We start from the raw sequence: 13172 nt of genomic DNA, 5'->3' as shown, positions 1-13172 counted from the left end.
CGCTGGACAGACAGGCAAGCCGGTTGGAAGAGGAGGCACTCAGGGGCAGGACAGCCACCCTGAGTGGGTGTTAAGCGCTGAGTGGCACTTAAACCATGAGACAAGCTCCTCCTCCAAGGTCTTACCAGAAATATATTATATGGAACAGATCAGTCAATGTTTTTGAATTCTTAGTCTTCCTGCATCACTTAGTCCAAAGGGTCTAATGCTTAAAGAAGTGTGAAGAATCATGGTCAAAGCTTACTGGTGTTCCCCTACTAGTAGGAATGGGGGAATGCTAGTAGACTTTGACCACAACTCCCTCTGCACTTCTTTAAACATTAGTCCCTTTGGATTAAGTGATACTGGAAGGGAAGACCAAAAAGACAAGGAATTCAAAATCACTGACTAATTTGACATACATTAAGCCACTGAAGAAGATATTAATATGTGAAAACACGGTTGATACCAGGTCGCCTTCTGACTATTTTGAATTACAAAAATAAAATCTCAAACCACAAGTCTGCATGTTTCTTCTTCCTCTGCCTGCCCTCTCTTGTCTGGCCTCAAGTCAGCGTCGGTCCCCTGCCTGCCTCCCTTCACCATCTGGCCTCAAGCTCCCGCTCTGTTGGTGTCCGTGTTGGGGAGGGGGGGATGAACTCACATCATGTCTGTAGTCACTTCTGTTTTGGGAAGCGCGCCAGAAGATGTGCTTCCACATCAAAAAGTTCACAGAAGGTCGTACAGTGAAAGGGGAAGGAGAATGTAAGAAGCACTATGGACATTTCAAACAACACACCACAGCTACCGAGAAGCACAATGACGGGGTAGAAAAATGGAAGAAAGCCGTTTCTCTCAAAAGCTGCTCAACCATGCTTTGCTAACCCAACTCAAGTGAGTTTGTATGAACAGGTAAATCAATTCCGATAGCAGCTGGTTACTAAAATGGGTCTATCTGAAAAGACAGACAAATTCCATTAGCAGCCAGTTACAAAAACACAGCACAAAGGAAGCTTGAAAAAGGCCTGTCCCTCAGCCTCAGTTACTTCACGGGATTTCTGAGGACAAGCTGGAGGGAAGAGGAATGAAGTTATTGACTTTGGGTCCCCACTGTGGAGACAGGCAGGGAGCAAATGAAGCAAATAAATAAATCCAACACTCAATGCTGTCGGGTTGACAGCTTTGCTTTTGTTTGCAAGCACTTTGCATGACGATCAGCTCAAGCATTTGTTAGTCCTCATTATTTTTTAATTTTTTTTAGAACTTTAAAAGTTGCTCTAAATCAGGAGAAACAAGTGGCCAGAGAACGGTGTGCAAAATTGAATGACCGGCCAGATACCGCTGTTCCAACCTAAATATAAACCAGAATACCCCCCCCAAAAAAAAAAACCCAAACAACAACCCTTGGTCTAGGACAGTGGTTCTCAACCTTCCTAATGCCGTGACCCTTTAATACAGTTTCTCCTGTTGTGGTGACCCCCAACCATAGAATCATGCAAGTGTTCTTTCACAGAAATTAAACCGAAACTGACCAATGGCGTGGAGATCCATTGTTCAGGACTGTATATAAATTGTTTTTTCCCCTGGGGTTTTTCAGTTCAGTTCTGCCTCTTAACCCACCATACCAATCTCACTCTTTTCCGCTGCTACAGACAGATGAACGCTCTATCTCGATCTACCCCGCAAGGTCCCCACCCCCAGGCTGAGAACCACTGGTCTAGGACCTTCATGATGCTATACTTATTCAATCTGACAAGTATCAGTTATGTGCTTTTTATCTCTGAATTATGCAGCACTTTTATTGATTGTATATTGTGTTACTGCTTTCTTTTTAAATGCCAATAAAGGCTACTTGTCTTGATACTTGCTGTAGGGGGAAATGGTAGATTACACACTTCCAAGGGGGCTCACACCTAACACAATTCTTTGTACCTGTACACACCCCGATGATCCTGGACCACCATCTCCATAGCTTAGCCTATCTCAGAGGGATAATAAAATAATCCCATGAAAGCTGCTTTGAGCTCCTGGCAGGACACAAGTAAAGAGTAAAATGTGCAGAGGGAAGAAATGCTTCCCTAAACATTCAGAGACACATTCTGAATTGTGCCTGGCCAGTGTTTCCAATGTGACTTAGATGCTGCACATAGCCACAAAGAGGGGAATCATATCTGAATCAATCTTCTTGCATGGTCTGCACAAGCACCTCATCCCCCTACCCCTAACCCCACATGGAGAATCCTAGTTGGTGTAGGAAAGCAGGCATGGCTAATTTAACCGAAAGTTGTGTTCCCTACACCAGCGGTCCACAACCTTTTTTCTGTTGCGGACCACTATCAAGAGGTGGGGGGAGGGCGACCCGGGGCCCCGTGCAAGCGCGGCAGCCCCCGTGCAAACGTGCATGTGCGGACCTGCTGCGTGTGCGCGTTTGCGCCCAGCGGGGCTGCAAATGCCCGTGTGTGGCAGTTTCGCGCATGCGTGGGCCTGTCATGCATGCGTGTATGCGCGAAACTGCGTTTGCAACACGTGTGCGTTTGCAGCCCCACCGGCACAAACGCACCTGCACGGCAGGTCCGCGCATGCACATTTGCGCCGCCACCATGCCAGTGGCCACGCTTCCCTCTCCCCCCACTCCCGCAGAAAGATGCTTGCCGGGCCGCAAGCTAATCGGCCGCTTCGGCGGCTGATTTGCTATCAGCCTGACGAGCTTCTCGCTGCCGGGGGGGGCGGGGAGAGGGGTCCGCGGCCCTGTGCCGAAGACCACTGCCCTACACAATAACTGGGGTTCTAAACCTGAATTGAGACAGGGGCGCATGGCGAAGACTTTCCTATTGAATCGCCGAGGGTCGCACACGACTGAATGGATGACATCATCATAATCAAACTTGAATTATACTCTAGTTTAGAATCCCAGTAATTGTCAGGACATGAACTCTAGTTAACCCAGAACGCTAAATGAGTATGGCCCAAACTTTCCATTATGTTTTACACGAGTTCCTAGTAGCTATGAGTCTTGAGCAGCAACACTAGATAAAAACACTTTGTCTGCAGCCACCACCAAGTCTTCCTCCGAGTAACTCTCAGTGCTGAAAGGGGCGGGGGGGCCGTGACACTTCTCTTGCTTCAGGCTGTGGCTCATGACCATTTCACTTAGTGAGCTTTACAGCCTACCTAAAAGGCTTGGCACATCATGATGAGGTAAGGGGGAGGAGAGAAAGAAGAAAAAGACAAATTCTCTTCCACAAACAACTATGGTAAGATGGACAACAGGGTGGTAAGGCAGTCAACACGTTGTCTGAAGCTCTGACCATGAGGCTGGGAGTTCGATACCAGCAGCCAGCTCAAGGTTGACTCAGCCTTCCATCCTTCCGAGGTCGGTAAAATGAGTACCCAGCTTGCTGGGGGGTAAACGGTAATGACTGGGGAAGGCACTGGCAAACCACCCCGTATTGAGTCTGCCATGAAAACGCTGGAGGGCGTCACCCCAAGGGTCAGACATGACCCGGTGCTTGTGGGGTGGAGCTTGAGGAGAGTGGCATTTGGGGGAGGAGAGAGGTTTTGCTGGAATATATGGCCATAGAGTTCAGTTTCCAAAGAGGTCATTTTCTCCAGGGGAACTGACCTCTGCCACCTGGAGCTCAGTCACCTTCTGGAGATTGGCAACCATTATCTATGGTTGTGATTGAAGTTGAGTCGTTTTGCGTATGCATCCTTGCCTTTAAGAACACACAAAGCATCCTACAGGTAAAGATTAATAGATGGACATTTCATGCATAAATCCCAGCAAAGTACAAGCAGTACACTGGAAACTGACCAGTGTTTTACAGGTAAACTTCTTTCTGTCCACAACCAGAACAGGAAATGAACAAAATGTCAAAACAAATCTATTTTCTGTGCATTGGGGGCGGGGGGAGGAATGCTGCACCCTCCCCACCAATTTCCCCCTCTAAAAGCACCCTTTCCTTGGGATAATCTGTAATCACACCCCAAGTCCAATATGGTGGCAAGAGAGATTTGAAACTGAAGGGAATGGAAGACTGTTTAAATTGTGGGAGGAACATACAGTGTCCCATCCATTTGCCCATAAAATAGCTGGGGGGGGGGGCTAGAACACAAGCCCAGGGAGAGGTGGGCCCCCCACCAGGAAACGGTAACTCAACTCAACTAAATAAACACATCAAATTAGATTCTGCTGTCATAGATCAGTTATCTTTATTCCTATTATATACCTAAAAACCTTGCCTTGTTCAAGGAACCGCTTCTTAATTTAGTAACTGAAAATCAATAGCCCATTAAGATGAAACTAATTGCTCCGGCTTCGTCGTCTTGGTAAACAAAGCAGCCAGCTAATTCACTATTAATTGTTCTGCATTTGGAAAGAAGGAGGCATTAAATTCCTCCTTGCCTTGAGATGTGCTGGCTGAGAGTGCACAGTTGATGAAGTCACGGTTCTTGTAGTTTAATAGCCAGGGGGAAGCATTAATCTGGTGGCATCTGGTTTTTACTGGGTCATAATAAGAGGGTTTGGGAGGCTGGGTGGCGGACAGAATGCTCCCTTGGAAAGCCAGACAAAAGACGCCTGATTGGTATCGCCCAGACAAAGAACGCTGCCTGGCTGGGGAAGAGCAGTTTTTCTCAATGGGTTTAAAGGTGAACTGCTTATTTCCTCTGGATTTCCTTTCCTGCCGTTTGCAGTGCCAGAAAGAAAGAAAGAAAGAAAGAAAGAAAGAAAGAAAGAAAGAAAGAAAGAAAGAAAGAAAGAAAGAAAGAAAGAAAGAAAGAAAGAAGGAAGGAAGGAAGGAAAGAAAGAAAGAAAGAAAGAAAGAAAGAAAGAAAGAAAGAAAGAAAGAAAGAAAGAAAGAAAGAAAGAAAGAAAGAAAGAAAGAAAGAAAGAAAGAAAGAAAGAAAAACCTGGCATGACTCAGACCGTTTACGCACTGGGAAGTTCGCTGCCCCAGCTCCTGTGCAGGAGCACAAATCAGGGGCGGATGAGGTACACCAAGCCAAATGCTCCCCCATGTGGGTGTACAAAGATGTGGGGCAACCTGCCATGACTAAAACTCTAGCCTGCAGCCCGGCATGAAACCTCCAGTGCGTAAACGGTCTCAGTGACAATTCTTTCCTCAGTCTTTCATAACTCCAAAGTGAAGGACAGTTGGGACGATAGAACAAGGGCCTTTTTTGCAAAGGATGGAGGGAATCTCAACAGGGTAAAGAAAGAAAGGGAGCAGACTATGTAACCCGAAGTAGTGCTCAGCAAGGCACTGAGATATGTTTGGCCTCAACCAGAGCCAGAGCATTTTTAGGCCCTGGCTCCTTCCTGGTGGAATGAACACCTGAGAGAAATCAGGGCCCTGCCCGAACTCTCTTGAGTTCCACCAGGCTTGTAAGACGAGAGTTTTGCCGCCAGGCCTATGGTTGAGGCCAATTATACCCAAATCTTGGGCCTCCCGCCTCTTCTGCTTGCATGGTATATCCTCATTTGGCTCACACACATACATCGGCACAGGAATTAAATCTTTAATTAATTAAATTAAGTCAAAAAAGGCTATGAAATCTGAGGCATAGGTGGCTCTAATCCATGGAAGTTTATGCCATGATAAATCTGCCAGTCTTAAAACTGCCACAAGATTTTGTATTAAAATGCATTTTGCTGTAACAGGATAATGCCAGTATCCTTCTGCTACACAGAACAAGTCCTCTTTAACTGCTGGGCAGGAGATGGATTGGAGTAATAAAGGAAGAGGGCACAACAGAATGGAAAACAGAGGGCCCTCCCCCCAATAAAAGTCCAAGAGGGGTAAAAGTTACGAGGAACAGCTGATCTGGATGCTGCACTACTCTCATGCTCCAACAATTATTTGCCACTGGATTATCATGTGTGGAGAAATCAACCCAGTTGCAAATGACTGCTCCAGTGCAACTTCCCACAGTGTGTAGACCAGGGGTAGTCAAACTGCGGCCCTCCAGATGTCCATGGACTACAATTCCCAGGAGCCCCTGCCAACAAATGCTGGCAGGGGCTCCTGGGAATTGTAGTCCACAGACATTTGGAGGGCCGCAGTTTGACCACCCCTGGTGTAGACGCAAGCGATGGATGGGTAAGAGACAAGAATGTGACGAAGAGTGTGGGAGGCTGGGGTGAGAGTAGATGGGGCCAGATACGTTGAGCCGGGTGTAAACTGCACGGAGCTTTTATTACAACCCCAGATCGATTCAGTCCCTACCCTCTACACAGAATGCGATTTGGGGCGATTTAAATTTTCCTTCTGCAGCAAGAAGGATTGATCCGGAGTGGCCCTACTTTTATTGTGCGACATCTTAGAGTGCTTTTAATGCTCAATATTTAAAGGCTGTTTTGAATCTGGGCTCTCCTCTGTGGTAGAGGACCCGTGATTGGCCACAGGTGGTCATGTGACAAACTTGCCTTAAAGGAGAAGCCCCTAATTTTTCTCAACTTCTGTCGGTCCTGGATTTATTCTCCCTTCTCTGCCTTTTTCGATCATCTCCCCCCCACCCACTCCAAGAAAAGGAAGAGGCTCCCTGCTTGGCTCCTCTCCCCCCCCCCTTCAAGAAAAGAAAGAAAGAGGCTTGGCTCCCCCCCTTCTGAACTACCGTAACCACGTGCAGAACACTTTCCTGTTTCAATGGGGAGGGGGGGGGGGAAGAGGAAGATCCGAATTCAAAGCAATCTGAATTCAACAGGATTGACAATCGAATAAACAAAGTAAGTGCAGACTCTGTCCCAGTGTACCATGATGGCTAGAATGCCTGCCTATGGCTGAAGAGTCCCAGGGTTAAAATCCTTGTTCCTTGAGCCAGTCCCTGCCTCTCAGCATAGCCAATCTCGCAGGGTTGTTGTGAGAATAAAATGAAGGCAGACTTAACCATGTGTGCCACCCAGTGCTCCTACGAGGGCTAAGTGGGAATAAAAGTGTGATGGGTTTCCTTAGTGCAGCCAAACTTTTCAACAACAAAATCAGGCTCTTAGTGGCTTGCAAACGTAGCCCAAAGTATTAAATGCCATCTTAAAGCAAAGCACAGAAAACAGCGGATGTAGCTTCAAGGTGGCAATCCAACCTAAGCATTCTGCAAATTAAAACCATGGAATATATTATTCCCAAGATTGCTGTTTCAGAGCACTGTGTGAATGCTCCTGTGAGATCTCCCTGTTTTGGGGTAAAACTTTGTCTGTCCCATCAGGGAAGGTGCTACTCTCTCGTATTATACCTTTCAAAACTTGGGAAATTTTTATAGTGTTATAACACACAGTCCTGGGCAGCAGTCTGAAATGATACAACTTCTAAATGCTCTAATAGGTGGTTTATCAGAATGTCCTGATCTGCTCTCAGTGCTCTCTGCCTTCTCTTGGAAGGACCCTATAACATGTTCCTATGACACACTGCATGGTATTTAGTAGTTATGGGCACAAACCAGGTGGTTCCTGAGCCGAATTTCAGCATGAACTTGGCCTGCTTCACAGTCCCCAAACCAATGTTTGGAGAAGGCAGCTTCCCCCAACATTTAGAAGAAGAAGAGTTGGTTCTTATATGCCACTTTTCTCTACTCGAAGGAGGCTCAAAGTAGCTGACCTTCCCTTTCCTCTCCCCACAACAGACACCCTGGGGTAGGTGAGGTTGAGAGAGCCCTGATATTCCTGCCTGGTCAGAGCAGTTTTCTCAGTGCTGTGGCAAGCCCAAGGTCACACAGCTGGCTGCATGTGGGGGAGTGCAGAATCAAACTCAGCTCGCGAGATTAGAAGTCCGCACTCCTAACCACTACACCAAGCTGTCTCTTTTGTCTGATTCAGCTGTTTGGGCCTTTTAAACCTAACAGCTGAGCATGGTGCGTTTGTCCATCAGCTGATAGGCTTAAATGGCTGTGAACTGTTTAACCCATCCATTTCACCCCCACCCCTTCCTGCTGCCAAATGGAGGAAAGCTAAGTGGACTGGTGAAATGGCTTGCAGCCATTTCAGCCTAACAGCAGACTCGGCAAGCTTCCTGGGTTATCCCCCCTTTCTCTCCGCTGCAGAGAATGAACTCGTCAGTTCAGGAAGTTCCAGTTTGGTTTGGGAACAGCCACAAATCCTTAACTGGAATTCCTGACCATTTAAAACATAGAAACATAGAGTTGGAAGGGGCCACACAGGCCATCTAGTCCAACCCCCTGCTTAACACAGGTTCAGGTATTTAGCAACTAGTATTTAGCAATGGGCCTACTGCTTCCATCCCACATGCAACAACTGCACACAAAGGTACCCTCAGCCACCCAGTGATAAACTGCAGTTGGCACACATACCTCCACCTGCTGGCAGATCTGTATCAGTTTGGCCATCTGGTTTTCTAGTTCACTATTGCGCTTAACCAGGTTGGTGAGGTTCATCTCCAGTGTTTGCTACCAGCACAGAAAGGAGAGGGGAGACAAAAAAAAGTCAAAATTAAAAATAAGCATCCATCATCACCACCACTATCATATCATTTAATAACATACCATGAGAAAAGATTTTTTACATAACATAAACGAAGTTACATCATCAATCAAACCAATAATAAAAAATGACAAGAGCCTAAAAAGCATCCATCAATGAGCCATAGAAGGCAAATCAACTAACCAATAATCCCAGTGACCCTAGTGCAGGGTATCAAAATACTGGCAAGACAATTCAATTCAGCTTATTTGCAGTCGTAGACCAGTGAACCCTGGCAGGTCGGAAAGTCAATGGCACTAACATCACAGGCCTACATTCTACACGTGGACTGAATTATATTTATTTATTTATTTTATTATTATATTTCTATACCGCCCTCCCCAGAGGCTCAGGGTGGTTTACATTAAACATATAAATAATACATGGAATAGTCTTCATTAATACTCATACATAATAATAATAATAACAGAGGTTGTAACAGAAAACAGTATAGTGAACAGTATAACAATAATAATAATATAACAGTATAACAGTAACAATAATATGAGATTGTCCCCATTCTACATAACAAAGGAAATGTGTTTATAGTTCATCACATTTATGGATGGATGGGTAGAGAGCAAAAGCATATATTGTCTACAAGTTCTCGTCCTTCCCTACTATTGGTTGAGTGGAAAAGACCCTTAGGAGCATTCAAACAGCCAAGAGAAAAGGTAACAAAACTGAAGATGGAAAGATGATTGAAGGAAAACGGACAGCACAGGAATGTAACAATAAAGAGCAAATGAAGCTCTTACATAGAATCAAACTCTTGTTTAATATTGTCGTTACCTTGCTAGCAGTGATTCTTCTAGAGCTCAGGAATTGTTTTCAGCTTGGCTCACTAGAATACTTTATTTATCTAAGACACTGTTATGCTGTCTCTTGAATGCTCAGAGTCCCCAAGGTGGTCTTTGTAAAAACACTGAAACATCTGAACAGTTTAGAACTCTTAAAAATATATTTTTTTCCCAACAAGCAGCTTCTCAGCCATTATGTGGAACTTATCTACCTGCGAGGTAGGGGAGTCTGAGAGAGCCCTGACAGGACTGCTTGGTCAGAACAGCTCTATCAATGCTGTGATGAGCCCACGGTCACTCAGCTGGCTGCATGGGTAGGAGGAGTGAGCAATCAAACCTGACTCACCAGATTAGAAGCTGACACTCTTAACCGCTACACCAGGAGTAGTCAAACTGCGGCCCTCCAGATGTCCATGGACTACAATTCCCAGAAGCCCCTGCCAGCGAATGCTGGCAGGGGCTCCTGGGAATTGTAGTCCATGGACATCTGGAGGGCCGCAGTTTGACTACCCCTGCGCTACACCAAGCTGGCGCTCTCTACCCAGTGAGCCTTTTCAGCTGGATATTAAAATGTTCATGGATGTTACGTAACACCTGCATCTAGGGACTGGGGGAGCACTCCAGCTGAAATCCCCACTCGAATCTCAGTAGGTAACTTTGGGCTAGTCGTCTGCTCAGCATAACCTACTTTTCAGGGTTGCTCTGAGGACAGCATGAGAAGTACGTACGTCAGCCTGAGCTCCTTAGAGAAAGGCCAGGATACAACTGGGATAGGAAAGGCTGAAGGACATGGAGCTGAACATATGAAAACAAAGTTACTTCATCCTGCATAACCTTGTTGTTCCATCTAGCACAGTATTGTCTGAATGGCAGTAGGTGTACCTCAGGCAGGCAAAGTTCTCTCTCAGCATCCAAATTTCTTTAAACTGGAGCTCCAAGGAATTTCCCGCATACAAAAATATAATCATCTCCTATTTGTTGCTACTGACATCGCTTAGCATTCATGCTTTGTTGGGCTGGTAAATATTCAGAGTATTCATTTTATTTCTTTTTGCCCCTCAGCTACCAGGATGTGGTTTCTGCGTCTCCACTATCTCCGTCAGAGATTTATTGTACTCAGCAATAAAAGGAAAATAAATATATTCTGGGCCAAAGTAACCCATGCTTTTGGTTTTCACCTTGTTGGGTTTGTTTATCTTCTACTGAACTTTCATCTGCCACTTATACAAGTCGGCATCAATAACCTGGAGATGCTAACTAGCACCTGTGAAACTTCACATCAACATGCACCTGTTAGCGTATTATTTAGAAAAAACAACACAACCTGTAATATTATTCAAGTTTTAATACAAACATGTCAATCATCAAAAAGCATGTTGAAACAGTTTAATATCTCCACATTCTCCATCCCTTCCCTTTTGCAGTTTTGATCTTCCACAAAAACAACTCACTGTTTGTTAGACTGGCCCACCTCCAGATGGGGCAGAGAGACCTCCTGGAATTACAACTACAGAGGTCAGTTCCCCTGCAGAAAATGGCTCTTTTTAACTGTATTAAGGCCAAGCCTGTTGCATTCAGGAATAAAATGGGTGGTAAATTAGGGGGGTGGGATGGAAGAACTCTGGTTCCAAGGACATCATATATGCAATCAGATATGTTTTATGATTTTTTTATACGTTGGCATTTTGTCACGCCCGTTAAAAGTAAGAATTATGGAATATATTTCCCTCATTAAAAATCATGTAATTGATGCCCCCCTCACAGGACATGGGGAAGTATTACAGATTTAATTGCAGAATCCCATAAAGGCAAAAGCAGATTATACCTGTGTGAAGCTTCTACAAACTAACAGGATCTTATCAAGTGGGTACCATACCAAATATGGCTGCAAGCATTCTTCCTCACCTTCATTCCCTAACAGTGACATATCCTTCCCTCTCTACTGTCTTCTAGTTCCCAGCAGCCCGGACAGTTAACTGTGCCTGTATACATTCATACACTCCCTTTGACGCATACCAAGAGGATGCCAAAGAAGTATCTGGGATCTTGCCATGAGATCTGAAGCGATGCTATCCCGGTTGCCTGGATCCAGGCTGGGAGAAAACAGCCCTCACCAGTCCCACATATTCACACCATGTGCAGCTCCAAACTCTAGTAGGAAATCTGGCAGTCTCATTGCAGCACAATTCTTGACAGCTAAGTTGGTGTTATGATTTCTGCAACCAAGCACAAATTCTCCATTGACTGCAGGACACACACACACAGCGTGAAGTGGGGACAATCCTGCATAGGCATCATATCTTTCTTACCTCCTTGGCTTCACTTTTTAAGAGGTACTAGTATCAAAGCCCATTAAAAAAGGGAAGGGAAAGGCCGCCCTCTCCCCGCTGTCCCCCACCACCAGGGCACTTACACGTGTCCTGGGGAGCGCCCAGCAGCAATCTGCCGCCAATGGTGTTAGAGAGCCCCTGACTGACTGGGCGGGCGGGAGTGACCAGTGCAAGGCAGGGCCCAATCGGGACACGTGACCGGCCACACCCACTCTCCGCCCACTTAGCCCTTAGCGTGTTATTATTAACCGCAAGCCCACTGTTACAGATTATTTTTAAAATCTGCAAAATGAAGGGGACCTCCTCCTTCCTCCAATACTTTTAGATTTTACTTCTCCTTCGCATCTCCAGACTGGGGATGAGAGTTATCCCTCAAGCCTGAAGGTGAGAGTTGAGCTACACAGATAATCCTCAGACTCCACAGAGGTTCTCTCTTGGCTTCGCCTTGTTCTACAGAGCTCCTTTCCTGCTTACTTGAGGGATGCTGTAGGAGCTGCAGAAAGGGCCAAGAAATCTGCTGTCAGCAAAGATATGAAATGGCTGGACTCAGCTCTCCGTGATGCAAACTGTTCTTGAAAAAAACAACGGCATTTCAGCATACTTTAAGTGTTGCAAGCAGCAGAAGGAAGCTGACATGACTTTTTGCTGCGGGTCAGTGTTAATGAAAGCCAAGGAAATGGAAAAGAGAATGTGCCAGTTTTAGGAGATCAGCCTTTCCCAACAGCGTTTTCAGGAGACCAATGGTATTGTCACATCATTAAGGAGGGGGGGGGGCAGCTCTCACAGAGCAAAGAAAAAGTGGATCCAGGTCCAGCAACTGAAGTGTCAAATGCCAGCTAGTGGCACAGACGAAGCAAGAGCAATGCATTATGGGAGCCCACCCTTTACTGGATGCACATTCAGGAGCTGGAGACAGCTGATCAGGAGCCTAAACTAGGAGCCACTCAGAATTTGCCCAAGTCTGAACTTTAATTATGAATCTTGGGAATTATTAACATCAGTTAACTTTAATGAGCACAGACGGAAAACACGTTAAGCTGCTCCTTACCCCCTCAATCACAATGCTCACGCTTGAAGACATGATTTGTGGTAGATTTGAGGCTTAATTTCCACCTCCTGAAAAAATAAGTCATTAAAGTATGAGCCCCTGCCCCTTTCTCTTGTGTATGGTTTTTAGAAGCCCCTGTGCTCTTTGAGCCCTGTTCTAACTAGCCAGGCTAGCCTTCCGTATATACTCGCATATAAGCTGATCCGCATATAAGCCGAGGCACCTAATTTCACCACAAAATCTGGGCGAGCTTATTGACTCGCATATAAGCCGCGGGTGGGAAATGCTCCATCATCACAGGCTCTCCCATCCAGCATTGCCATTCCTTCTGCCATTGAAGGCAAAAGGGAAAAAAGATCAGAGTCCCTCAGACAAACCGTTGATGTCCTACAAGCTGCCAGAGCAAGCTCAGATTGCAGGACACATTCTGCAAAAGGCAATGCAACGATTTGCTGGCAGGAGCAGGTTTTTATTTCAATCACCTTATATACCCTCGTATAAGACTTTTTTTGTTTAAGTGGGGACATGATAGCCCTCTTTAAGTA

General features: G+C 45.7%; 1 protein-coding gene across 1 annotated transcript in view; it reads right to left on the bottom strand.

The window, feature by feature from the left end:
- Window positions 1-13172, bottom strand: part of MID2 (midline 2) — a 220530-nt gene that overhangs the window by 62953 nt on the left and 144405 nt on the right. Inside the window, exon 3 of the mRNA XM_077307324.1 lies at window positions 8281-8376. Within this exon, the coding sequence (XP_077163439.1) occupies window positions 8281-8376 (96 nt within the window). The remainder of the gene's footprint in view (window positions 1-8280; window positions 8377-13172) is intronic.

Source organism: Paroedura picta, chromosome 13 (genome assembly GCF_049243985.1).
Source record: "Paroedura picta isolate Pp20150507F chromosome 13, Ppicta_v3.0, whole genome shotgun sequence".
NCBI lineage: Eukaryota > Metazoa > Chordata > Lepidosauria > Squamata > Gekkonidae > Paroedura > Paroedura picta.
Note: the sequence above shows the minus strand (reverse complement) of the source record. Positions and strands in the feature narration are given on the sequence as shown.